The sequence below is a fragment of the Scardinius erythrophthalmus genome (genome assembly GCF_964197995.2).
Source record: "Scardinius erythrophthalmus genome assembly, chromosome: 17".
Classification (NCBI taxonomy): Eukaryota; Metazoa; Chordata; class Actinopteri; order Cypriniformes; family Leuciscidae; genus Scardinius; species Scardinius erythrophthalmus.
In genome coordinates, this window is record NC_138237.1 from 26,001,440 (window position 1) to 26,029,092 (window position 27,653).

At 40.1% G+C, this 27,653-nt stretch overlaps 1 protein-coding gene across 4 annotated transcripts; it reads left to right on the forward strand.

Annotated features, from left to right (window-relative positions):
• Window positions 1-375: 375 nt before the first annotated feature.
• Window positions 376-27,431, forward strand: cpdb (carboxypeptidase D, b; the record flags this gene model as incomplete). Of its 4 annotated transcripts, XM_081390710.1 has the most annotated exons (22): window positions 454-1,173; window positions 2,385-2,587; window positions 2,666-2,808; window positions 3,833-3,999; window positions 4,080-4,423; window positions 5,273-5,464; window positions 5,536-5,718; window positions 5,803-5,885; window positions 5,961-6,048; window positions 8,976-9,121; window positions 9,212-9,381; window positions 9,472-9,741; window positions 10,043-10,238; window positions 10,999-11,137; window positions 11,956-12,087; window positions 12,230-12,325; window positions 12,427-12,488; window positions 17,330-17,461; window positions 17,564-17,749; window positions 23,799-23,895; window positions 24,162-24,214; window positions 27,171-27,431. In XM_081390710.1, 21 exons carry the CDS (start codon window positions 545-547, stop codon window positions 24,188-24,190), a joined length of 3,687 nt encoding a protein of 1,228 aa, XP_081246836.1. In that variant the 3' UTR covers window positions 24,191-24,214; window positions 27,171-27,431. The 4 variants fall into 4 exon arrangements, with proteins under 4 accessions (XP_081246837.1, XP_081246836.1, XP_081246838.1 ...); XM_081390709.1 differs by lacking the exon at window positions 24,162-24,214 and having other exon boundaries at window positions 581-1,173; XM_081390711.1 differs by lacking the exons at window positions 23,799-23,895; window positions 24,162-24,214 and having other exon boundaries at window positions 376-1,173.
• Between the last annotated feature and the right edge of the window lie 222 nt (window positions 27,432-27,653).

The following is a 27,653-nucleotide window of genomic DNA, read 5'->3' on the forward strand; positions in this document are numbered from 1 at the left end:
CCTAGGTATTCTGAACCCGTTGAGTCGAGTGTACATCGGTTGTACACTCATTATTAGAGTGCATTGTGGGATTAAATGAGTAAACTAATTTAATCCCACACTATGGTTTCTTACACCATTACAAATGGCTTTCCCCTCAAAAAGTGCCCTACATACATGGTGGCAATTTCGAACTTCCCGGCTTCACTATGCAAGGTAACGGAAAATAAAAGCTAAAAAGTTAATAAACTGTTTTTAAAAAATCATTATGACCAAATACAGCACCTAAAATACACTTTTCATTAATACATTTAATTTAAAAAAATATGTAATGTCAAAAATGTCACGGACTTTTGTCAACTACCCCTTAAACAGCAGTGGTTTAATCCATCGTTTTAGTTTGGCCCTGTGCAAACCAATTTTCTACTGATTAAGGCAAGTGGAATCTATTAGTGTCCCTAATTTTGATTCAAAGGGTTTAACTTGCAGACCAAATGAAGACCAATTTTGTAATGGCGCAACAAAAAAACTGACAATAAAAGGACAAACAAAAGGTTATTTTTAAATGTCACGATTGTTTGCAAACCACTACAAACGCGCAATGCATATTTTGTGGCTCATTTTGCCCCATATTTTAATAGTTCCGCACCAAATACTTGGTTTGAAACACACCAACAAAGTGAACGAAGAAACATATCTGGGATATTACAACTACGCCGCCATGACAGACCGTCTTCAGAGTTTTTCTCTCAAATACTCGCATATTTGCCGCCTCGCGAGCATCGGACAGTCTGTCGAGGGAAGGGAGCTTTGGGTCATGAGAATAACAACGAATCCGAATACGGACGTACCAGGCAAACCCAGGTTCAAGTATGTGGGAAACATCCACGGGGACGAGGCTTTATCAAGGCAGGTGTTAGTGTATCTGATTGAGTACCTGTTGACTCAGTATGGCCGTGATGTGAGAGTGACGGAGCTGGTGAACCGAACGGACATCTATATATTGGCCAGCATGAACCCTGACGGGTTTGAGCGCGCGTTGGAGGGTGACTGCACTGGAAGTGCCGGAGGCCGCGAGAATGCCAAACATTATGAACTCGACAACAGTTTCCCAGAGCAGGCTGAGCCCTCCAGCAAGACTTCAGATGATACACCGGAGGTCACGGCTGTGGTGAGATGGATTCTTGAAAAAAAGTATGTTGTTTGCTGTGTAGTTTAAATATTTTATTCAAAGATTGTAGCCAATTGTAGTATGGATTCAGTCAATTATTTATTTATTTATTTATTTATTTATTTATTTATTATTGATAAATGTTATTGAGATTATTGAAATCATTTTACATTAATAGCCTCTTAAATTTCTCTAAAACTATTAAAACATTTTTGTTACTTGAAATTAAATACAAATATTAGAAGGAAAACGGTTGCCATTCTGAAATAATTTTATTGAAGCACTAAAAGTACTAACAGATAATTAAGGAAAAAATAAACAAAACCGATTTAAAAATTAACTTAAAGGGATAGTTCACCCAAAAATGAAAATTACTCACCCTCATGTTTTACTCACCCCCACACCTGTATGACTTTCGTTCATCTTCTGAACGCAAAATAAGATATTTTTAATGAAATTGAGAGATTTCTGGCCCTTCGTTGACAGCTACGCAAATGACACCGCTTCAAAAAGTTCATAAAGATATCGTAAAACTAATCCATATGAACGGTTTAGTTGTCCAAATTTTCTGAAGAGACACTTAACTTATACGAGGAACAGATTGAATTTAGGCTTAAAACACAAGAATTAACCTCATTGGTTCTCGCACGTCAAGCCAACATGATTGAGTTTCCATTTACCAATGAGTTCGTTGATTATATAAAACGATCATGTCTCTTTAAGAAAATTTGGACTAAACTGCTCAGTTCATATGAATTAGTTTTATGATCTCTTTATGAACTTTTTGAAGCTTGTTTGCATAGACTGTCAATAGAGGGACATAAATTGCTCCGATTTCATTAAAAAGATCTTCATTTGTGATCCGATGATGAACAGAAGTCTTACGGTTTTGGAACGACTTAGGGGTGAGTAAATAATGACAGAATTTTTATTTTTGGTTTGTATTACTGTATGCTCCACAAAAATCTTACAAAATAAATGTTTTTTGTTGTTGTTGTTTTTTTATTAGTTGATCCAGACACAAAATGGCTATCACTTCACATCAGAGTTAACTAGATTTTAAGAGAAATTGGCATTACATTTTAAACTAGCCCAGAAAAAAAAATAATCATGAATTATTCCATCTCAGATCACATACTGTTCAATCTCAGATCAGAAGCAAGAGAACAAGTCAAATCTTTTCACAAGAAGTGTTTTCTCACCAGGTTTTGTGGCTCTTTGTCATCTTTTCAAGGTTTGTCTTGTCTGGTAGTCTACACGGGGGCTCGGTGGGGGCCAGCTTCCCTTTTGATGACGGCAGTTCTTCTGCAAGCCCAGGGCACATAGCCGATGAAGACCTATTTCACTATTTAGCACAAACCTACACTGAGAACCATCCCATTATGAGTATGGACAATCCTGACTGTCCTGTTGATCCTAACAAAAGCTTCGGAGATGGTATCACAAACTGTTGGACATTAAAGTCAGGTATTTTAACTAAGTGAAACTCCATTGAGCTTTGGTTTGGTGTCGCAGGGGGAATGCAGGATTTCAACTACCTCAAAGGGAACTGCTTTGAAGTCACTTTTAAATTCAGCTGCTGCAAGTATCCACCAGCTTCTCATCTTTACACAGAGTGGACCAACAACAAGGAGGCCCTTCTTACCTTCATACAGAAAGTGAGTTGATTGGAATGTTTTAGCGTGTAGAAAGGCCTACTGCTTGTTCAATTTACTTGAACAAAACTCAGGACTGCTATAGATGTAACCAGTAATGTCTTATGGATGCCAACACCTAACTTGACCTCATGTGTAAAGAAAAGTTATTGTTAGCTAACAGTAGTAATGGGAGAAATGAGCTTTGAAAAGCTTTGAATCAATTCAACCAATTGCTTCGCAGAATGATTCACTGTGTCGAAGCGTTCGAAACGCCACACGCTGGTGACCCCTGCTGGTCAGAACAGTGTAAATGCAACAACATCTCAGACCAAACATGTATAAAAAAAAAAAAAATTTACAAACCCATTGCAAATGCTTTATTGAAAGTATAATCTATCAAATGCAATTAACTAATCATCTAATAAGTGTCTGTGTAATATGTGTTCTTTTATCAATATCAGGGCTTGTTTTGACTGTTCCATGGATGACTCAGCTAAAGAGACTATTAACAAATATTATTCCTTTTAATTATACTAATGTCTAATTAAAATGTATAAAACTGATCAGAGATCAGGTAAAGCCCATAGACATTTGTTCAATAGTTTGCTGCTGGGGGGCCAATCTCAGTAATCCACATGATTCATGGGTTCACAGAAATCATCGCCCCCCCCCCCCCCCCCCCCCCAGCAGTAAACCATTGAAATTTTGAAACGGTTATGTAACGATGCCTTGTTTACTGAAACGCGTGACTTTGGCAGTTTGATACGTGCTCTGAACCACTGCTTCAAAACCTTTACCAATATTTTGTTTCTAATCAGTGTTTTGAAAGCACCCATCACTAGCTGACAGTTTCCTTCAAAATAACTTGATTCAGTCAAGTTATTGGACAAGTCAAATTTAGTTGTTTACTCCATTCAGTTCATTTCATTCTACATAGTGTTTCAGTTGAGATAACATGTTTCCATTGTGTGGAACCATTGTCCACAATTGAATTAAATTATTATTATTTTTAATGATATCAAATCTTATTTTGCTTCTGTTTAAGGCTCATATTGGTGTGAGAGGTTTCGTAATGACCAGATCAGGCTTTGGTCTCCCAGATGCAACAATCTGTATTTCTGGAATTGATCACAACATCACAAGCTGGATGTTTGGTGATTATTATCGCCTGCTGCTCCCTGGAAGATATGACATCACTGCTAGCTCACCTGGGTGATTATGTGTAATGCATAAAAGTAAAATGATGTGTTGGAATTAGTCCAATTTAATGGAATTTTTCATGTTTCCTCCAGGTACCTTTCAAATACAGTGAAGAATGTGCCTGTGATCGAAGGCAAAGCCACACTGCTAAACTTCACTCTTGAGGAACCGGTAGAGGAAACGTTATTGTTAGATCACTCTGAACGACATATACTGACCAAAGAAGATCTGGGCACACCAGGGCCTCCCACCTCAAAATATCCAATCCAGTCTTTGGAATTCCAATATCATAGTTATGATGAAATGGAGATGATGTTGCAACTGTTTAGTGCTATCTATCCATCCATCACTTATCTGAACTCTGTTGGACGATCAGTGCAGGGCAGGAATCTTTATGTGATGGAGATTTCCACCAATCCTGGAGTTGGTCAGCAAGGTGCAATTGCATGCACTCACAATTTTATGTCTATCTGTGTATGTACACTATAGGTCAAAAGTTAGTAATAATTTTCCTAACTCTTATGCACTCTCTTATGAATTTATTTGATCAAAAATAGAATTAATATTGTGAAATATAAAATAAAATAACTTTTTATATAAATATATTTTCAAATGTAATGGTCATTCCTGTAATGGAAAAGCTGAATTTCCAGTCTTCAGTGTCACATGATCCTTCAGAAATCATTCTAATATGGTGATTTGCTCAATTATTAATAATGTCATTATTATCAATGTTGAAAAGTTTTTTTTACTGTTAATATTTTGTTTTAATATTTAAATATTTAATGATTTATTTATTTTGTTCAAAAGAACAGCATTAATTTGAAATAGAAATATTTTGCAATATTATAAATGCCTTTACTGTCACTTTTGATCAATTTAATTTCAAAGTATTCATTTAAATGGATTCAAAAGTACTAATTTCTTTTAAAATCTTAAACACCCAAAACTTTTCAATGGTTGTGCATCATGTTTCAACATTGATAATTAGATATCTTTCTTGAGCAGCAAATCAGCACATTATAATGATTTCTGAAGGATCATGTGACACTGAAGATTGCAGTAATGATGCTGAAAATTCAGCTTTGCTGTCACAGGAATAAATGGCATTTAAAAACAAATTGAAAGTTTTGTTTTTACTTTAAATTTGTCTACTTTATTTTTGATCAAATAAATGCAACCTTGGTGAGCAGAGGAGACTTTCAAGAACATCAAAATATCCAAACTTTTGACTGCTAGTTTACATTAATGCGTCTCTATGAAAACCTCCCCTTACTTCAACCAGGCAAACCAGAGGTCATGTTTCTGGGTAACTTGCATGGAAACGAGTTTATCGGTCGTGAGATTCTCCTAAACCTGGTTGAATACTTGTGCCGCAATTATGGCAAAGATCCATTGGTCACGCGTCTGGTCAATAGCACAAGAATTCACATCATGCCTTCCATGAACCCAGATGGGTATGAATTAGCGCTAAAAGGTACAAGCAAAATAAACTGGCAGGTTGTTTAATTGTTCTCTTCTGTATTTACACTGATTTTCTTCTCGTAGCTCACAAGGAACGGGTCTCAGGAGACCAGAGTATTATTGGACGCAGTAATAGTCACCGTGTTGACCTGAATGCAAATTTCCCTGAACAGTCGCAATCGAAGAATACTGCTGAAGCAGAAACTCAAGCGGTGATAAACTGGATCAAGGCCCATTCCTTTGTGCTGTCTGCAAGTATATGTGGAGGTACAGAAAGTGGCAGTCTTAAGTTGTCTCAATGTTAATGAAAATTTTTAAATGATAAAACTGAACTGCCATTGTTGTCTCTAGGGTTTAGGGGAGTCATGTATCCGAGTTCCCTTGACTCCACTGATGAGATAATGTTTAAGTCAGTTGCAGAAGCCTTTTATTTGGTGTGTATTTTGAATGCTGTATATATCATGAATTGTGTCAAATTTAATTTTACTGACTCGTTTTATTGTTTCCAGCAATCTCAGGCTTTTCAAGAGCCCCAAGCTTGTGACGTGTCCAGAACCAGAGAGAAAAAAGACACGAAGCACCGTCAAGTGGTCACAGGTCAGACTGAAGCATAATCACTGATTATTTAAAAAAAATACCCTATTTACATTACCCTTAATTCAGTACTGTATTTTCAGCATCATTTCTCCAGTCTTCAGTGTCACATGATCCTTCAGAAATCATTCTAACATGCTGATTTAGATTTAATCTTTTAGCAGACGCTTTTATCCAAAGCGACTTACAACTGAGAACAATAGAAGCAATCAGACCAGCAAGAGGGCAACTTTTTTTTATTATTATTATACCAGAAAAACAAATGGAGTAGTCAAGTGCTAGTATTAATTGGTTAGGTGCTGGTGAAAAAATCGTGTCTTTAGACATTTTTTGAAAATGGCTGCACGAATTGAGATAGGTTGGTCATTCCACCAGCAAGGAACAGTCCAGGAAAAGGTCTGTGAGTGATTGTGTGCCTCTTTGGGATGGCACCACGAGGCACCGTTCACTTGCTGGAGGCCGCATAAGTCTGAACTAGCGAGTTTAGGTATATTGGTGCAGACCCAGTGGTTGTCTTGTAGGCAAACATCAGTGCCTTGAATTTGATGCGAGCAGCTATTGGCAGCCAGTGCAAACTGATGAAGTGAGGTGTGAATGTGGGCTTTCTTCGGCTCGTTGAAGACCACCCTCGCTGCTGCATTCTGGATCATTTGCAAAGGCTTGATAGGACATGCCGGAAGGCCCGCTAAGAGAGCATTACAATAGTCCAGTCTGGATAGAACAAGAGCTTGGACAAGGAGTTGTGTGGCTTTCTCTGATAGCAAGGGTCTGATCTTCCTGATGTTGTATAAAGCAAATCTGCAGGACCAGGCCGTTGTAGTAATATAGTCTTTGAAGCTTAGCTGATCATCAAACATGGAGAGTTGGTTAAAAGGGGGAGGGCAAAGGAGAGAAGAGAAGGTTTTGAAGAGTGTGCCGGAGTCAGAACAATTGCTAATTTTGTTGTGGTAGAATGTCGTTTTAGCAGTGGAGACGTTTGCAGAGAGGAGAAGAGATACTGATTCAAACTAAGGTCAGTAGAATTTTTTTATTTGAGCCACTTCCTCTCTGTGGCCCTGAGTCTAGAGTGATGTTCACGGAGAACATCAGACAGCCAGGGGGCAGAGGGTGTGGCGCAGGCTGGTCTGGATGAAAGGGGGCAAAAGTTGTCTAAAGACGTTAGAGTGGAGCAAAGAGTGTCAGTAGCACTGATAGTGTCCAGTGCTGAAAACTGAGCGGGTGAAGGAAGTGAGGAAACCATAGAGCAGGGAACGGCAACTGGCGGCCCGCGGGCCAAAACTGGCCCGCCAGCAATATTTTCTGGCCCGCCGGATTATTATGGAAGTCCTAAATGCTGCACAAAACTCTTCCAATACTTGAGAAAAGCCGTAGTCGCGCGGCGATTTCACCGCCGCATACTGTGTGAAACACACATAGGGAATCATGCGGCGCGGGATTACATTTTAAAGTATAACTGTACGTTCAAACTGGACGCGAATAGCGCGTCAAATTCGCGCCTGCCACGTCTAGTTACGCTTGACCACTTTGTGTCCATTCGCGCGTCAAAAGACTGTAGCGGTCAGAACTCTGGTGTACTTTGGACGGAGCGGGCGGTCTGACTGACAATAGCCCATTCCAACACCTTTTGACAGCGTATCCGCACTTAATTCGGACCACCTGTAGGCTACACCTAGCTCTGAGGAGCTGTTTGGTACTGAAACCATTGTCAGCCAACAACATTCTTTTTTTGCAAGGATGTTTGAAATAGTTCGGCAGAAAATAGCCTACTTCATTTGTCAGTAGGGCAATATGATTTTCGTTTAGGTTGCTTAGAAATTTGAGTGATAGGCTGCTTTTGTCCTATTTAATTTATGTTATTTATATTTCATAATTTTTTTCTTTGGCATTTTTTTCTCTGCTGACAGTAGGCCTACAATGTTAAAATAGCGTAATATTTATATTGACAGACCTCCTTAAACCTTAGGTGTGTATGTGTGTGTCCCGAATAAATAATAATAATAAAAAAGGAATAAAGTTCCAAAGTCGGACTGTAAGCGAATGAGGCATGATTCACACCTTTATTAAAATGGCTGTAATCTGTTACCACAATAGTACTTGATCTGTTTTAAATTATTTCCTTGATATATGCTTAAGGTGTTAAATTCAAAATAAAAAATCAAAATTAAAATTAGTCTAATCCAGTAATAAATTTTTTCTATTTTTGATCTGAGTACAATCAGAAAACCCGTCGTTATTTGTTTTTTCATTTTAGTTCAGGAAATAAATAATGGAAAAACAAGTAGTTTTTCATCTTTTTATTTTTGGTTTTAATTTGAAAAAACGATTGAACGAATGATCCACGGACAGTGACGGACCCATCATATTCTGCGATTATAGGCCTATATAAGAGTATTTAATTTGTATCCATAGGCCTACTCTGTGTAGCTGGCCCGCCACCTACTGGCAAAAAAAAATATTGGCCCTCGGCCAAAGTTACTTGCCGACCCCTGCCATAGAGGATAGGAGAGAGTGAGCGTAGGTTACGCCGATTGGTGGCCTGTGGATTTGATGCTCAAGAAACATTGCTGCTTATTATCAATGTTGAAAACAGTTGTGCTACTTAATTGTTTTGTGGAAAGAGTGATACATTATTTTTCAGGATTCTTTAGAAAGTTCAAAAGAACAGCATTATTATTTTTTTTCAACCAATGTCTTTACTGTCTCTTTAGATCAATTAAATTAGTTTTATCTGAATAGAATAATTAATTTCCTAAAAAATATATATATCTTGCTGACCCCAAAATTTGAACACTAGTGTGTACTTTTTAATCATTATTTTATTATATTTTGTCTTATTTGTCTGTTCCTCAGGCTCAGTACATATTCTTCTATGTTGAGTATCCTGTTTCACACAGAAATCAACATTGTTTTTGCCTTCTGCATACTGGTAGGAACTGATATGCTGACTTGGGCGTATCAAGGCACTGACACTTTTGCCGTTAGCATTGGTCTGAGCTGTGAGCTGCTCCCACCGGAGGATTCGCTCTCAGAATACTGGGAGAAGAATCACAAAGCGCTCTTACAGTTTATACAGCAGGTGATTCATTTTTGATCATGTCGCATTGTATTTTGGGTGAGCTATTCAGTTTGAACATTTGCATGGTTTGTGTGATGTCCTGTATGTCAGGTTCATATGTTTGTGAGGGGTATGGTGACTGATGGTCCTTCTGGCAAAGGCATTGCTAAGGCCACGGTCGTGGTGGAAGGCTCAGGTCATCAAGTCCATACCAGCAGCACAGGCCAATACTGGAGACCCCTGGCTCCTGGTTCTTATCGTCTCATAGCCTCTGCTCCAGAGTGAGACCTTACCCTTCACAAGAAATTAACCGAATTCTGCCAGTTATAAAATGGGTCAGCCATTACATTTCTTGTGCTATTTTCCCCCAGTTATACTTCAATGTCGGCATCTGTCCGGGTGTTGAATTCTCGGGTGGAGCAGGTGGACTTTAAGCTGACCAGAGATGTATTGCAGACATCTAGAGTAGAACAGAAGGACTTTGAGAAACTGGTGGACCAGCTTTTAGTCCCTGGCGGGCTGGATCAGATGGTCCGCGGCCTTCTACCTGCTCAGACCCTGGAGTACAGATCCTACAGGGAACGCTCCGAGTTCCTGAGAGGACTGACATTAACCTTCCCTCGCATCACACGGCTGTACAGGTATGTAATCCTGAAGATGTGTCTTTATCAGGTGGTTGGTGGTGCTTGCTGAGAACTTGGAGAATGAGAGATTTTGACTTGGGCCAGTTGACTTTATTACCCACCTCCTATACCAATGTGCTAACACCCACTCAGAACACCCTAGCCAAGCATCACTCACATTTTTGTAGTTATGTAATGCAAATTAAGTTCATATAGATCCTGAGAATTTATTTTAAGTTATTTTAGAGTTAGGTAAATGTTGTGAAACTTCAAATGTCATTTGTTTATATCGTCACTTTTTTTTTTCTCCTGGGGTCAGTTTGGGTCAAAGCACTGAGTTCAGAACTATATGGGCCCTTGAGATCGCTGGCAATTTGAAAATGTCTCAACCTGCCGAGCCCAAGATCCGTTTTGTGGCTGGAGTCCATGGTGATGCGGCAGCAGGTCCAGAGTTGCTGCTCGAGTTTGCTTCTGTTCTCTGCCTCAACTATCGCAGGAATCTCGCCATCACCAAGGCAAGCTTCACAAAACATTGTGTCCTCTTGTAAAAACAATGAAATATAGTTGTTACTCACCTTATATTATTTCCAACACCAGCGCTGCGTTTGCTCACAAAAGTTTTGAGAGTGAATGGAAAGTTTCCAGGGGGAGTGCAAAATGTTTGCAAAAAAAAAAAAAAAATAGAAAACATTGAAGTATAATTTTCCTCCCTTCACATACCCTCCATCACCATGTCCCATAGATTGGGAACACTCTTCATAGACAAGTCTGAATGACATGCATGTTGTTAAGCTAAAAAATGCATGGCACACCGAAACATTGCAAACAAAGTTCCTGGTTTTTAATTGTATACTTTACAGTGTTGAATTGAATTAGTGTGTGTGCATATATACACAATCAACATTTTTAACTATGCTTGCATTCTTAATCTTCACTGTGACTGAATCTGCAATGTTGTTCTGTTGGTGAATCCAATGAATTTGGATGACCAACTTGAACACAAGTGAAATCTGCTTGGGGAACACTTTTGACCTTACACAAAACTCCTGATCACGCAGATTGAAATGACTGGATTTCATCCTTGAAATTTCACAGTGGAATATTAAATGTGACCGGACCTTTAGAATTGGCCCAAAAGGCGGTGGCATCCATCTTTTGGAACATCCAGTGCATCTGGTGTGCATTTATGATGTCGTTCAAGTAGGCAGCTTACTAGGTTTTGGAACAGAGTTTGTGTACCTGTCATCAATACAGTTTTTGTGTCCTTCCTCTTAGCTGATTGACCGGAGCAGGATCATTATCCTCCCGTGTGTGAACCCTGATGGTAGGGAGCAGGCACATGAAGGAGTCTGCTCTTCCAGTGTGGGGCACACCAATGCTCGTGGAATAGATCTGGATACTGATTTCTTCTATGGTCAGTCAACACTCTGCATTGAAATTAGCCGCTTTCCGACCAAGTAGTTACAGGAACTTAGTCATAGGAACTGTCCACTTCTAAACAGTTCTATGAACTACTCTCCCCCAAACTCGGTTTTGCTGTTTGCGTTCGCACTGGCCAAGTGACCATAGGAACTGGTAGGACGGGTAAGGGAGTGACACAAGCACAGTGACTTATTTTGACTGCGCGACAATGCTCGTATTCTCTGTGTTTATTAGTTAGCGATCTGTCTATCAGTACTGTTTAACATGTTATTCGATAGAACTGTTATAGAAAGTAGACAGTATATGAAAAAAAGGTTATTAGCCTATGCCGTGTGGTTGATGTCCAGTGTTGCTAGCTGAGCAGAAATACATAATCATGTTTGACTTGGTCCCCTCAAAGTTGCGTTGGATTTTCTCTTCAGCATAAGGGTTTAGAGACCCATCTATCACTGTTTTCCTTAGTTTATGGAGTTAATATATAGGCTATAATCTGTGTGTTTACATTCTAGCTGTTTTAAAAATGGCGGGTGCTGGTGTTCCGCGTGCGTTCGGCCAATCAGCGTACACTAACGTCACGGGTAGTTCCTATAGTGCTGGTTTAGACCCTACTCTGAAGTAGGACCTAAACTAGTTCCTCCAAATGGAGTTCCTTGAACTAAAATCGTTTCTAGTTCCTGTGGTGCGAATCCGGGTACTTTAGCCAATAGTTCTAGGAACTGTGAAAAGGTTCCTCCGGTCGGAAAGCGGCTATTGTCATTAACAGAAGCTTGTCAAGTGGTCAGTGAATGTGACATTTGTATTTATACTTAGGTAATAAATCAGCGCAGCCAGAGACCCGTTCAGTGATGGATCTGATTTATGGAGGGGGTTTCTCTCTCTCAGTAGTGCTGGAGGGAGGCTCTCTGCTGGCCACGTATCCATATGACAGACCTAATCAGCATGGTAACCAACAGCACAATATTTGTTTATACATTATTACTATTACCCATTCGTTGTGTTAAAGATCCTCTTAAGTATTAAACTCTGTTATATAAACGATCCTGCACAGTTAATATAAGTGATTGGGCTTATTATTTTCACCCAGAACAAAACGAGGAGACGTTGAGATATTTGGCTTCTTTGTATGCCAGAAGTCATCCTTTCATGCACTTGGGTAACCTGAAATGTACAAAAAAGTCAGGTATTGTTGAAAAGACTTTAAGATTAAAAGAAAATACTGCCAAAATCACATGGCAAAAAAATCACAACATGATATGAAGATGACTCCATTCTTTAACTCAGAGATAATCCCGGGAGGGATCCTGAAGGGTGCGGATTTCAGTTCTCACACTGGCAGTATGAAGGTATTGGAATCATTTGAGATTGTCCGAATGGCAGATTTTTTTGTCACGTTTGTAGATATTGTTCTTGTGACATGTCGCTTATGACTTGCTTGTTGTGACTCATTAGAGTATTTAACACAATGTAGATTGAATTACATGAAATAATTGATCCATTTTGACCATGCTGGGCCCTGTTTACACCTGGTATTAAGATGCGTTTTGGTCGATTAGATCACAAGTGGACGACGCTAAATACAGGCGTAAACGGGGTCTAAAAAGTTTTGAGCTTGTCTACTTTAAGCGTAGGGATGGCGCCCGTCCTGGCAAGCCGTCCGCCTCGCTCCTTTGCTGTCGAGTCTGTTTTGCTCTTACTACTTTTTGCCTTCCGATATGGATCCGCTCTGCTGGCGTATAATCGCCAAACCCTCCTCGACCTCAGAGCTTGGTCAGAGACCCTGTTGCCATCTGATCCCCCTCTGCTCAACCAGCTAACACCGTTGCTGGCGGATATCCCCGTTCACCTGCGCCGTATGCCTACAGTCTCTCCTCGGAGGGACTGCGACCAAAAGTCTCGCTTCAACAGATCCTACAGATCCGAACACCGACGATGGCTATCGTGCCCACCACCCCTGAGAAAGCGTTCTAGAAGACGTGGGAAACGTGCCGGTATGATTGCCCGACTAAAAGCTCACTTGAGAGCCTCCACCTTGGCTGAATCGCGCCCCGGATTTTCTCCCCCTGCCCCGTTCGTTTGCAGCCGATGGATTCGCCCTGTCTTCCCAGAGCCTTCGCTGATGCTTGCTCCAGCAAACGGACCCGCTACCTTAGCGCAGCTTAAAGCTGGAAACTCGCGGAGAAAGTTTACTTGCATCCAGCCTCCCGATGCCGGCCCCGTCTCGTCCGTCTGGTCCGCTGCCCTTCCTGTCGCATCACGGACACGTCATCAGAGCGCTGCCATCATGGTAAGGAATATCGCCGGGAACATCGCGAGACCTACGGCACGCTGTGTATGATGGAAGGCGAGGAGTGGATCTCAGCCTGCTCCGCCCCATTCAGAGGTCTACTGACCATAAATCCCACATTAAAACTGAACTTTTTAACGTCCAGTCCCTGTCAAATAAATCTAGCCTGATACATGATCATATTCTTGAGAAAGATATTGACCTGATGTGCCTCACTGAGACCTGGCATCAACCTGAGGTTTTTTCATCATTAAATGAAGCTTGTCCCCCTGGATACAGTTCCCTGCACAGGGCTCGCTGCACTGGTCGAGGTGGTGGCCTGGCGGTAATTTACCGCGATGCTCTCAAGCTTTCTCCTCTGTCTCTACCTGATGTCCTCTTTTGAATATCTGGCTTTCAAATCAAAACCCCCCTCCAAGATAAATGTAGTACTGATCTACCGGCCGCCCAAACCTCACCCATCCTTTATCGCAGAGATTCATGACCTCTTCACCTCCTTCTGCTCTCTATCCTCCAATAATATTATGCTTGGCGATATGAACATTCATATTGAAAATCCCTCCTCCCCGTTGGCAGCTGAATATCTAAATGTATTGGACTGTCTCAATCTCACACAACATGTTGATGCTCCTACTCACACCAGGGGGCGCACTTTAGACCTGGTTATTTCTGACTCTCCTTCCATCAAAAATCTGTTGGTATATGACCTGGGCGTTTCTGATCACAGCATCATCTCCATGTACGTTTCCTGCCCGTCGCCCCTCCCTAAGCCTAAACGTGATATTCATTTTCGCAATATAAAAAACATCAACCCTGCCATCTTGTACTCTGATCTCAAACTGCTGGCCTCAGTTAACCATCCATCAGTCAACAAATCAGTTGAACACTACAACTATTCACTTCACTGCCTCCTGGATACACATGCCCCCCTCAAAACAAGAACTGTGTCTTTCTCCCGTTCTGCCCCCTGGTTCACAGATGAACTGCACAAGATGAAGGCTGGTGGCCGTGCTATTGAGAGGCGTGTTAAATCATCTGGCCTGGTGGTACACAAGCTGGCCTACAAACATCACCAGAAGGCCTACCCAGCGGCCCTTAAACAAGCCCGGTCCATTTACTACTCCAACATCATCAATAACAGTCCAGGAAATTCCAAACAGCTTTTTTTCCACCATAAATCATCTCCTCAATCCCAAAAACCAAACCCATACACAACCCACAGCAGAACTCTGCAACAGGTTTCTTGTATTTTTCAAAGATAAGATCAACTCCATCCGGTCTCAGCTTTCTGGCTCCCCAGCTCCATCTCTGCCATCTGTCTGCTCACAGCCTCTTCTTTTCAGCACTTTCACTACAGTCACACAGACCGAAGTCGAGGGTCTCATCAAAAAGATGAAGCCTTCCACCTCTCCCCTGGACCCCTTCCCTACAGCACTCATCAAATCAAACCTGTCGGCTATTAGTCCTCTCATCACCCAAATAATAAACCATTCATTAAACTCTGGCCATGTCCCACCCCCACTCAAAACTGCCGTTATCAAACCTCTCCTGAAGAAACCCAACCTCGACCCAGAATGCCTCGCAAACTATCGGCCCATCTCCCATCTTCCATTTCTGTCCAAGGTGCTTGAAAAAGCTGTTGCTGCACAGCTACAGGAACATCTACAACGTCATTCACTGTTTGAAACATTCCAATCTGGTTTTCGTACTGCACATAGTTCAGAGACAGCACTGTTGAGGGTAACCAATGACCTTCTAATGTCTGCAGATTCTGGATCCCCCTCTCTGCTCATTCTCCTTGACCTCTCAGCGGCCTTTGATACTGTCGACCATCATATCCTCCTAAGCCGTCTCCATACTGATGTTGGTCTCTGTCACTCCACACTGGACTGGTTCACCTCATACCTTGCTGACAGGACAGAGTACGTCCGCCTGGGATCTGCCAGGTCCCGAACAGCCTCTGTCACTTGTGGTGTCCCCCAAGGATCTATCCTAGGACCCCTGCTCTTTATTCTATACATGTTGCCACTGGGTCGTGTCATCAGCCGACACGGCATCTCTTTTCATTGTTATGCTGATGACACTCAGTTATACCTGTGAACCGACTCAAACCTATGCTCTACCCTGGTCCTTTCATCATTATCTGCTCCCTCATCATCTTCTGCTCCCTCTTCACCATCATCTCTAGCCCTCTCTAACTGCCTGGAAGAGATTAGGGCATGGATGAGTCATAATTTCCTCCAGTTGAACAGCTCGAAAACTGAAGCCATTCAAATCGGCACCCCTCATCAGGTCCAGTCATCACCCATAACCACTATCTCTTTCTCCGGTCAAGACATCCCCCTCTCAACTACTGTTATCAACCTCGGTGTGAAGCTGGACCCACAACTGACCTTTGCAAATCACATCAAATATCTGTACAAAACCTGCTTTTTTCATATCAAAAACATTTCAAAACTCCGCCCCTTCCTCACTTTCCCTGACGCAGAAAAATTCGTCCACGCCTTAATTTCATCCAGGCTTGATTACTGTTAAAGCCTGCTTATCAGTATACCAAATAAACACCTTCAAAAACTTCAATTCATTCAGAACTGTGCTGCCCGAACTCTGATGAAAACCCGCAAATACGAACACATCACTCCCATTCTTCAGAACCTCCACTGGCTCCCCATAACCTCAAGAATTCAATACAAGATTGCCCTCATCACCCACCTTTGCATCTATAACAACGCCCCGCAATACCTCAAAGACCTCATTACCCCTCACACATCCACCCGTAACCTCCGGTCCCAAAGCACAAACCTCCTCCATCAGCCACGCTCAAGACTCCGCACCATGGGAGACCGAGCCTTCTGCTCTGCTGCCCCTCGCATCTGGAACTCCTTCCCTGAACATCTGCGAAAACCCCAGTCTGTGGACACTTTTAAAAAAGAGCTTAAAACTGTTTTGTTTAGGCAGGCGTTCTTAAGTTGTCCTTAGGCTTTGCTAATTTCATTCTGCACAAAAAAAACCCTCCTCTTTTAGCTGTTTTTTTTTCTTATGTATTTTATCACTTGTTTTTTATTTTATTTTATTTTTGTTTCTGATTTTAATTAGTTCAATGTGGTCCCTGTAGCACTTTGAGATTCTTTTATGAAAAGTGCTTTACAAATAAAATTTATTATTATTATTATTATTATTATTATTATTATTATTATTATTATTATTACTTTCAACCACTTCCAGAGGTATTTAAAAACCCACTCAATTGCTTTCATAGTGTAATCGCTCATGTGGTCGAACGGCCACTTAAAGACCACTTGCTCTCCGTCTACTGACCTAATGCGAAAAACGTTATAGGAAGTGTGCTAGCCAGACGGGATTTAAACTTTGTTGGCTGGAGACCCAAGTTTGTGCTTGGTGCGCTTTTCATCTTCAAACCAATGTTCTCTCACCATTCCTGATTTCTAACACACACTTACAGCGTTCGGTGTGGTCTTGCAGCTGTCAGAGCAGAAACAAAAGCTGCAGCTCCGTATGTTTTTCGGTCGTGGTCATATGTAAATTGCGGTAGATTATTTCATCCATTAGATCGAAAGATCTGAAAAATCCCATAGATTTTGTCTTATCAGACAAAAGAGAAGGATTAAACCACCAGGTGTTAATGGGAATATGTCTCACTCTTCTGCTTGTGATCCGATCAAATCCAAACAACCAAAACAATCTTACCAGGTATAAACGGAGCCCCAAGTTACAACTTGTGTGCTGAGGCAGAACTGTTTAAAATGATCAAGTGTTCGCTCTAGTTCACCAAAATGAAAATGGTCATTTAACCCAGTTAAATCAACTATTATACAAAAATCTTTCACTCCACTGAAGTTCTCAAATGTAATTTTCTGCATATTCCGTCTTGTATTTCAGGACTTCAGTTTGGATGTGGGTGTTTGCCCTGAGATCACAGTGTACACTGGCTGTTGTTTGTTCCCACCTGAACATCAGCTCTTCTCGATGTGGATGGAAAACAGAATGCCTCTTTTCCGCATGCTGCTGGAGGTGGACACGCTCTCATCTTCTCAGAATAGCCAGCGTCAGTCATATTTTCAAGCAATCTAAACTCATTTAAACCTATGTTTTCCTCATATTTGGTCTCTGAAGGTTCACCGAAGTCTGAGTGGTTTTGTGAGGGACAGTAAAGGCCACCCGGTGTCGGATGCTGTTGTGTTGGTGAATGGCTCTGTGACTGTTCATGCAGACAGCCAGGGTCACTTCACCACTCTTGTGGCTCCAGGCACACATCAGCTGCAGATTCAGGCCCATGGATATCAGCAAGTGCTCCAGCAGGTATGTTTTAGAAATGGCTAACGGCTTTAAGAGGAGATTTTATATATATATATATATATATATATATATATATATATATATATATATATATATATATATATATATATATATATATATATATATATATATATATATATATATATATATATATATATATATATATATATATATATATATATATATATATATATATATATATATATATATATATATATATATATATATATATATATATATATATATATATATATATATATATATATATATATATATATATATATATATTAGAGTTGTTCCGATACCAGTATCGGAAATGCCGCCGATACCAATCAAAATGCTGGTATCGGCGAGTACTTGTACCCATGTACCGATCCGATACCATTTTCTTAAACAATAACATTACCTAGTTAAGCACGCTAGCTTTGCTTAACGCGGCAAATCAGAGATCAATTCTTCTTCGCTGCTCTAAACAGTGGTTGCGTGTGGCAACGCAGGAAGTTGTGCTGTTGCCACAAGCAACCACTGTTTAGAACAGCGAAGAAGAAATGAAAACGCGCACTGGCAGTATGTCCGCTGTTTGGCAGTATTTCAGACTGGACCAACCAGCCATTAAAGGAGAACTTGGTAACTTTTTTAACTTAATAAAACTGTCTAGAAATCATTTGGATGGTTAAACAACCTGTTCTGGTGATATTGGTGACTTTCCCCGCTCCCCCCAGCGTTCCCAGGCGGAAAACCAACCTTGCAACTTGGGGACTACCGTCCCGGCAAGATAGAAATTGGAAGTCTCGTGAGAAGTGAGAACGAGAACGAGCGCGAAACACGAATCGCTTTACGGCAATTCAACATAAACACACACGCATGTATGATGTATTACCAGATTACCCACCTCGGTAGACAAAGCTCCACACGATTCAGTTGGCTTGCTCCGATCAAAACAAACGCACATGAGCAGCGGTAGAGAGGGGGAGGAGGCCGCCGCAAGTGAGTTTTTTACGGCCGTGTTGTGACATATACGCCCAGAGCTGTAGGGGGAGCTCGTGGGGAAAACATGCGACAACAAAAGGGAAAATCAGTGAAGTGACTAGAGTTCGCTAGAGTTGCCGAGTTCTCCTTTAAAACGGCGCCATGTCTCATATGCCATACTGTAATAATTTCGAGGGGTGGCACAAGAAAAAGCAACTTCAACACGAGTAACTTAATAAAGCATTTGAAGACGCGTCACCCCGCAGAACACGACGGTTACATAAACGCAAGGACAGAGAAGGATGAGCCGCGCCAGAATCAACAATCTCTGGAAGCTTCATTCAAACCAAGAGAAAAGTTTTCAAAAGACAGCCAACAAGCGATACATTTATCCAACAAAATTATCGAGTTTATTATTCTGGATGACCAGCCGCTGTTCAGTCATCGAAAACAATGGATTTCGCCGCTTGGAGCCCCAGTACAATTTGACTGGACGCAAATACATATCTGAAACAGCGTTCCCTATTCGAGAGAGTGCGTAAACACATTTCATGTAAACTAAAAGATGTGAAAACAATCAGCTTTACTACTGACATCTTTAGTTGAGGTTAATTTATACTCTACTCAAGTCTCTTATTTCACTACATTGTGGCTGCACTTATTTAAAGGACTAACGTTAGAATGAGTACAAGTTACTGTTGTATTTTTTTTTTTTTTTTTTTTTTAACCTATGTATTTGAAAAATGAAATGCCGTTTATTTAACAAAATTGTTTCTGGACTTCAAGTTATAAAGAGATTATTTTTCTTATATTATTCATAACTAAATAAAACTAAAATACCTTTTTCAGTTTATAGGATTAGATGTGTGGCTGCATTTGAAGTTCTTTTTCAAATAAATAATATATTGCTGTGAAATGTATGTCAGATAATAAAACTACTCTAGTTCCCTGTATGTATTTGTTCATGTTTTATTATGGGATTATTCTGAAGCACACCATAAGATAATTATATCAATTCATACAGGATTAGTAATTGCAGCTGTATAGATACACACCCAGGTATCGGATCAGTACTCGGTATCGGCCGATACCCTGAGTCCAGGTATCGGAATCGGTATCGGGGAGGGAAAAAGGGTATCGGAACATCTCTAATATATATATATATATATTAGGGGTGGAATGGTACATATATTCGTATTGAACCGAAACAGTACAGGTGTCTCGGTTCGGTGCATGAATACACACGGAGAATACACGGTATAAAAATAAATAAAACTCGCGTGCAAATGAATTAATGTAATGCGGAACTACTGTTAGATACGCGGGTTCTTTAGGGACACCTAATCTGTAGCTCCGCCTTAGCTTTGAAGCTCCGTGGCTATAATCATAGACGGACAGGCTGCGATGTCAAGTTTGCAATGCTGGAATGTGTTGCGTGCGTGTGTGTTGAGAGAGGCGCGGGCGCGATCAAACAGTGGAAACATAAAAACATACTCCGTCATTTTGTTCATAAGACATCATTCAAACTGCAAAGTGTTTACTTATATTTGTGTACACTCGCAATAAAACACAACATTGTTGGGTGATAGTTGTAGGTTACAGTTTGACAAAAGCACACAGTAAGTTACACATTCTACATTGATTAAAAGAAAATCAAATTGTTTTTTAATGGTAGTATTATTTTATACAGAAATCAATTATTTATAATTTAGATGAGAATAAAGTTAGTGTTAATTAAAATTAAGGAAAACAAATATATTGATCTGAAATATAGCAAATTAATTTTAAATTCATTCAGGTACAATTACCAAACATATCTCAAGGTCTTTTTGTCTTTTTATTAATTTAATTAATAAACTAATTATATAAAACTATTGTCAATGCACTACAAATAAACTGGCTCTATGCCTTTACTTTATTAATAAAACCTATTTAAAAAAATACAAGGCTTAAGACATTTATTTTCCTTTGGTGGTACAGCCTACAGACATGCACAATAAAAAAAAAATGCCTTCTACATTTTTGTTTTGCTTTTCCCTCCATTGTTTCGAACTCGTACCGAACCGTGATGTATGAACCGTGACTGTGTACCGTTCCACCCCTAATATACACTCACCTAAAGGATTATTAGGAACACCTGTTCAATTTCTCATTAATGCAATTATCTAATGAACCAATCACATGGCAGTTGCTCCAATGCATTTAGGGGTGTGGTCCTGGTCAAGACAATCTCCTGAACTCCAAACTGAGTTTCAGAATGGGAAAGAAAGGTGATTTAAGCAATTTTGAGCATGGCATGGTTGTTGGTGCCAGACGGGCCGGTCTGAGTATTTCACAATCTGCTCAGTTACTGGGATTTTCACGCACAACTATTTCTAGGGTTTACAAAGAATGGTGTGAAAAGGGAAAAACATCCAGTATGCGGCAGTCCTGTGGGCGAAAATGCCTTGTTGATGCTAGAGGTCAGAGGAGAATGGGCCGACTGATTCAAGCTGATAGAAGAGCAACTTTGACTGAAATAACCACTCGTTAAAACCGAGGTATGCAGCAAAGCATTTGTGAAGCCACAACACGCACAACCTTGAGGCGGATGGGCTACAACAGCAGCAGACCCCACCGGGTACCACTCATCTCCACTACAAAGAGGAAAAAGAGGCTACAATTTGCATGAGCTCACCAAAATTGGACAGTTGAAGACTGGAAAAATGTTGCCTGGTCTGATGAGTCTTGATTTCTGTTGAGACATTCAGATGGTAGAGTCAGAATTTGGCGTAAACAAAATGAGAACATGGATCCATCATGCCTTGTTACCACTGTGCAGGCTGGTGGTGGTGGTGTAATGGTGTGGGGGATGTTTTCTTGGCACACTTTAGGCCCCTTAGTGCCAGGGCCGGAGTGGGGCCACTTTTCAGCCCTGGAGTTCATGCCCAAGACCGGCCCACTTTTTCCACGGTGGAATTCCAAATTAGCACTTTTTCCAATTTGGATAAATGAAGCAACAGTTCAGTTGTTACTATTGTGTAGTTGGTATTACCATAGTTCAACAAATAATGTAAAGGTTAAAAAATAATTCACTTAGACTTTATAAGAAGCAATTGCGATTTTATATCACACAATTCAGACTATATCTCGCAATTCTGTATTTCTGACTTTAAAAAGAAGCAATTACAACTTTATTTCACGCAGTTCTGACTTTATATCTTGCAATTTCTGACTATAAGAAGCAATCGACTTTAATTCACACAATACTGACTTTATAACACGCAATTGCGACTTTATATCTCACAATTTTGACCATCTCGCAATGCTGACTTTATAACACGCAATTGCAACTTTATTTCAGGCAATTCTGACAGTTATATCTCGCAATTCTGACAATTGAGACTTAATATCACGCAATTCTGACCATCTCGCAATGCTGACTTAACACGCAATTGCAACTTTATTTCAGGCAATTCTGACTTTATAACACGCAATTGAGACTTTATTTCAGGCAATTCTGACTTTATAACACGCAATTGAGACTTTATTTCAGGCAATTCTGACTTTATAACACGCAATTGAGACTTTATTTCACGCAATTCTGATGTATTCCGAAATGTAAACTCGCAAGTGTGAGATAAAAAGTCGCAATTATCTTTTAAAACGTTTTATTCTGTGACGCAAACAAGCTTCCATACCTCCTGGCCTCTTCCTCCCAGCCATCCTCCCTGACGCGTACCGTTACGGTAGGGCCGGCCAGGCGCGGTAGGCGCCGGCGATGCCGCAGACCCGTGGCCGCAGTAGCCTACCTAAAACGTTTTGGAAAAGACTGGCTGTGGACCCAACCAACTCTATAGTAGGGGAGGGGAGAACTCCCTCACATGGTACAACCCATGCAGAGGCAGCGCGCTGCAGTGGAAGGCGGAACGTGTAATGTTACTAACGTGACATTGAAATGTGAAGAAAAAAAAAAAAAAAAAATTCCTCGACCGGCCCAAAAGTGAAGCGGCCCACCGGGAATTCTCCCGATTCTCCCGATTACCCAATCCGGGCCTGCTTAGTGCCAATTGGGCATCGTTTAAATGCCACGGCCTACCTGAGCATTGTTTCTGACCATGTCCATCCCTTTATGACCACCATGTACGCATCCTCTGATGGTTACTTCCAGCGGGATAATGCACCATGTCACAAAGCTCGAATCATTTCAAATTGGTTTCTTGAACATGACAATGAGTTCACTGTACTAAAATGGCCCCCCCAAGTCACCAGATCTCAACCCAATAGAGCATCTTTGGGATGTGGTGGAACGGGAGCTTCGTGCCCTGGATGTGCATCCGACAAATCTCCATCAACTGCAAGATGCTATCCTATCAATATGGGCCAACATTTCTAAAGAATGCTTTCAGCACCTTGTTGAATCAATGCCACGTAGAATTAAGGCAGTTCTGAAGGCGAAAGGGGGTCAAACACAGTATTAGTATGGTGTTCCTAATAATCCTTTAGGTGAGTGTATAAATATGTATATGTATATGTGTGTGTATGCATTCTTGATGAAAAGTAGAATAAATATATAAGTGAAAGTATAGACATTTATAATGTCTATAAAATAAGTTCCATTTCATATAAATGCTGTTCTTTCTATTCTTCAAAGAATCCTGAAAAAAAAATAGCTTTCCACAAAAATATTAGGCAGCACAACTGTTTTCAACATTGATTATAAGAGATGTTTTTTGTGCAGCAAATCAGCATATTTCACAGAAATAAATTACATCTTAAAAGTCTGTATATAACTGCTTATTGAACAAATGTTGGGCGGGACTTGATTTTGTCCATTGGAAATTGATTGGATCATTGTAGTTTGCTAATTGCTGCGATCTGATGTGAGTGACAGGTTGTCTCACCAATTATTATTTCACAATATTACTGGTTTTTCTGCGTTTTGATTAAATAAATACATCTTGGGTGAGCACTGCTTTCAAAAACATTATAAATCTTACCTATCTAAAAAAATATAATATTAAGCTGAAGTGATCACACTGCTTCTGTCCAGGTTAAACTGCACACATTCTACAATTCTCTCATTCTCCTCCTGTGGTTTTAGGTGAATATATCCTCAGACAGAGTGACCAGTCCCATTGTGATTGACTTTACAGCAGACAGGGCTCCCCTCCGTCGGACAATGTTTGTCATTGCCACAGGTAAATCGTAACACTTTAATCTTAACACTTGTTCTAATTCCAGTGATCTCATTGGTCAAAAGAAGTTGATATTAAAGGAGTACCTATTATGCTTTTCTCCCTGAAATGCCTCAATTGTAATATTAAAGGCACAATATGTAAGATTTTTGGATTAAAATATGCAAAAACCACTAGAACAATGTTATATATTTTGTTGATTTGTGTACTTGCATTATCCCAAATGTTTCCAACAAGATATAAATCCATTTATGATTTTACTTCTGTAGAAACCATGGAAACACCAAAGATGTTTTAGTATATTATGTGTTCTATTAGAAAGGTGAGCAACTGTTTGGATACCTTTATCAGAAAACAAATCATTGTTTTAGCTCAACATGGTTTGTCTTATTGTTTGAATCTCTTGTTTTCTTGATTTACTGCGAGTAACATGTTTGCATCATGCGTGTTGACAACACTATTTTTTTTTTTACGCGGCTAATATAGCATAGTCAAAGAGCTTTATTTGTAGTAACAGTAATACAGCATTTTCTTCACCATACAAATTTTTTTTTTAATGAACTGCATGCCATATAGCAACACAAGTCCTCCAGCTTTTATTAATATGATATTGTATTATCAATCTAGCTTACTGCAGTGTGCAACAAGTGTCTCATACCAGCCACTGAGCGATCGCACGTGTTTTAACAACTTTCAGTTTCAATGTTATAACTTTCAGTTTCAAAACACTCGACCGTATTTTAGTGGGATTGTTTTGACCATGTAAAACAGCGCTGTGTTACCCCACAATTTTAATTAATCAAATAAAGTGACCTGTATTAGTAGTAATTCAGTACTTGCAATAAACATGATTTTTGTCAGTTTGCTTATCATCAGCTGTAGAGGTGAAGACAACAACTCCCATGATTCCACGCTCATTCACTGCGTCATCAATCTACGCCTCTACGTTACTGTTTTGAATAAGCGACCTCTTGTGGCGAAACTTGCATCAGGGCTGCCAACTCTCGCGCATTCAAATGACACAGTGAAAAATCGTGAAACAAAAAAGGACACTGACACCGACAGACAAGACCGAGCTGGTTACTTTTGACATGAAACAATGCATTAACTTTGAAATTCTGTACATTTTATTTCGAAATTCAAACAATAAATACCGTTTTTTCGTGCTCTTAAATGTGACGTGACAGATCGCTGTAGCGCATCAGTTTAAGCAACACATGAACTGATCGTCTCTTCCTCTTTACTACTAGTTAATGGTAAATAAAAACAAGTGAACATTAGAAAGTATGTTGATACAGTACAACTTACCGAAATGTATCATGTCTCGTAATTAATCAATCTGTGTTTCAACCGCTGAAAGAGTTGGAGAAAAAAAAAACGTCTGGAGAACAATGTCATGTAATGTTACATTTTTCTTAAAGGAACACGTTGACTTTTTGGGACTTTAGCTTATTCACCGTATCCCTCAGAGTTCGATAAGTCCATACGTGCCCTTTTCATCTCCGTGCGTGCCGTAACTCTGTCTGACGCACTCACCGCTAGCCTAGCTTAGCACAAAGACTGGAGGTTAACGGCTCCAGCTCCGCAGAAGTAGCAGTGCTTCGCCTTCTGAGAATGTAGTTCCTAGTATGTATAAGGTTAGAAGATGGGTTAGTGTGTCTCATGTGACCTTGTTATTTGTACACGCTGTGACTATACAAATCACAACATGTAAATAGGAAAATGTTGGTGTTATTTTGTCACTTATTGGAAGCAGTATGCTAGCTGGAGCTGTTTATCTCCAGCCTTTGTGCTAAGCTAGGCTAGTGCGTCAGATAGAGTTACGGCACGCACGGAGATGAAAAGGGTATGTATGGACTTATCTAACTCTAGGGGATACGGTGAATAAGCTAAAATCAATAGTATTCGTGCTCCGAAAGTGATGTAGTTGAGTATGACGGAAAAAGAGGCGAGGGTCTCATCGAAACCCGAACGCAAATGGTCACAGAAGATGCATTTGAAACGCGTGATAACACCAGGTGTAACGGCTGACTACTTCGGTTCACCGAAAACACATCTTAATACCAGGTGGAAACTCGCTTTCTCTCTCACTTGCTTGATTTCCTTGATATTTGATATTGTATATAATTTGCAGGCGTCTGGGAGCCTCTATCAATATTCTGGAGACTCCCGGACCTTCCGGGACAGTAATGTCTGCTATAGAGAGTATTTTGCTTAATATATGCACTGTTACACTTATAATATATTTTTTTAAGATACGAGTAAAAGTACAATAACATTATTATAAAAAACCTCATTATATTATAGGTTAATTTAACCTTTAATAAGCTGACAGGGCTCCCTGTATGTTTACAGCATTAGATTTTATTTTTCTTGAGAAAAATGTACATGCAGCTACTGTACCTCATTTATCCAAATTAATCTTTATTGAATCAAGATCAGGATCAAATCGCAAGCTTATGCATTGAAATTGTGAAATTTATGTCAAGGACTAATAAAAAAGTAGCCTACCAGTCATTGTAAACATTGTAACATGTTGTCACTTATCAATTTAATGAAATTCTGTTTAGTTACCAAATGTTTCAACAATCACAATACACTCATTGTGATGCAAGGTTTTTCCATAATTCTCGCTCCAAGCTAAACTCAAAAGTTGGCAGCCCTTTACATACGGTGCCTTTAAGTTTTCTTCTGGGAACAGCGCGTCACAATTCCTCGTTTAAATAATTCCCACCCAAGGCATATGCAAAACAAAGGGGTGGGGCCTGGTTGAGTTGCTTCAGTAGGGTGTTGAAACTTGAAGTGATGGAAAGGAGCGTGACAGCCAGCTAACCAATCAGAGCACGTTCTGCTTTTCGGAAGGAGGGGCTTCATAAAGACAGGAACTAAACAGTGTTGCAGTACCTCTTTTCCCAGTCTGTCAGGAACCATGTAAAATGTGTGGGGGAAAAACCCCAAAACTTTTAACATTCAAGCATGAAAACCTATTCTAGTATACTCCAAAAACAAAATCAAAACTTTGTAAAAGGACATAATAGGACCTCTATAAATTAAAAATGTGTTATAAAATATGCTGATTTACATATTCAGGTATTCGTATTTGAACCCATATTATTAAATCTTTGTAGATTTCTTCATTTAACTGTTATAAATTCAGGTAAGAATAACTGTGAGCTAAGCATTTGCTACTTGTCAAACTCCCTCTGAGTGACTTGAAAAAAAGGACTCCTATAAAAATGTTGTAGTAAACTGTCCTGCAACCCTTTATCCCCGTTTAGCCTCTTTGATGAGCATCTTGATCTGCGCTCTCCTCATCTGGCACCTTCGCTCTGCAAAGTTCAGCCACATACGAGACGGGGTTTGTTGGTTGCGTCGCAAGAAGGAAGGCCTCCGAATGGAGGCGATGGCTTCAGAGAAGTCACCCTTGCGAGAGGAATTTCTGGATGAGAGCGAGAGTGAGGACGACCCTTTCTTTGTGGAGGCAAGATGAATGTACTGTTACAACGTTTAAGAATAAAATGTCACTCTTTATGTTCAGTAAGTCAAATGTCTTTGTTTATACACTTTGCATCTTTCCCACTACATTCATTCACAAAGTATTTAAACTATAAGCATTTACCAGACTTGCACAGCTAGTTGGTATAATTTTGTTTTAAGAAGTTTAAAAACATCCCTGGGGCCCGTTCTTCATGCGTGAATTACTCCCAGACAATTTGACGTAATTCAGGATTTTTAGGTTATTTGAAGCTCATCCTGTTGTT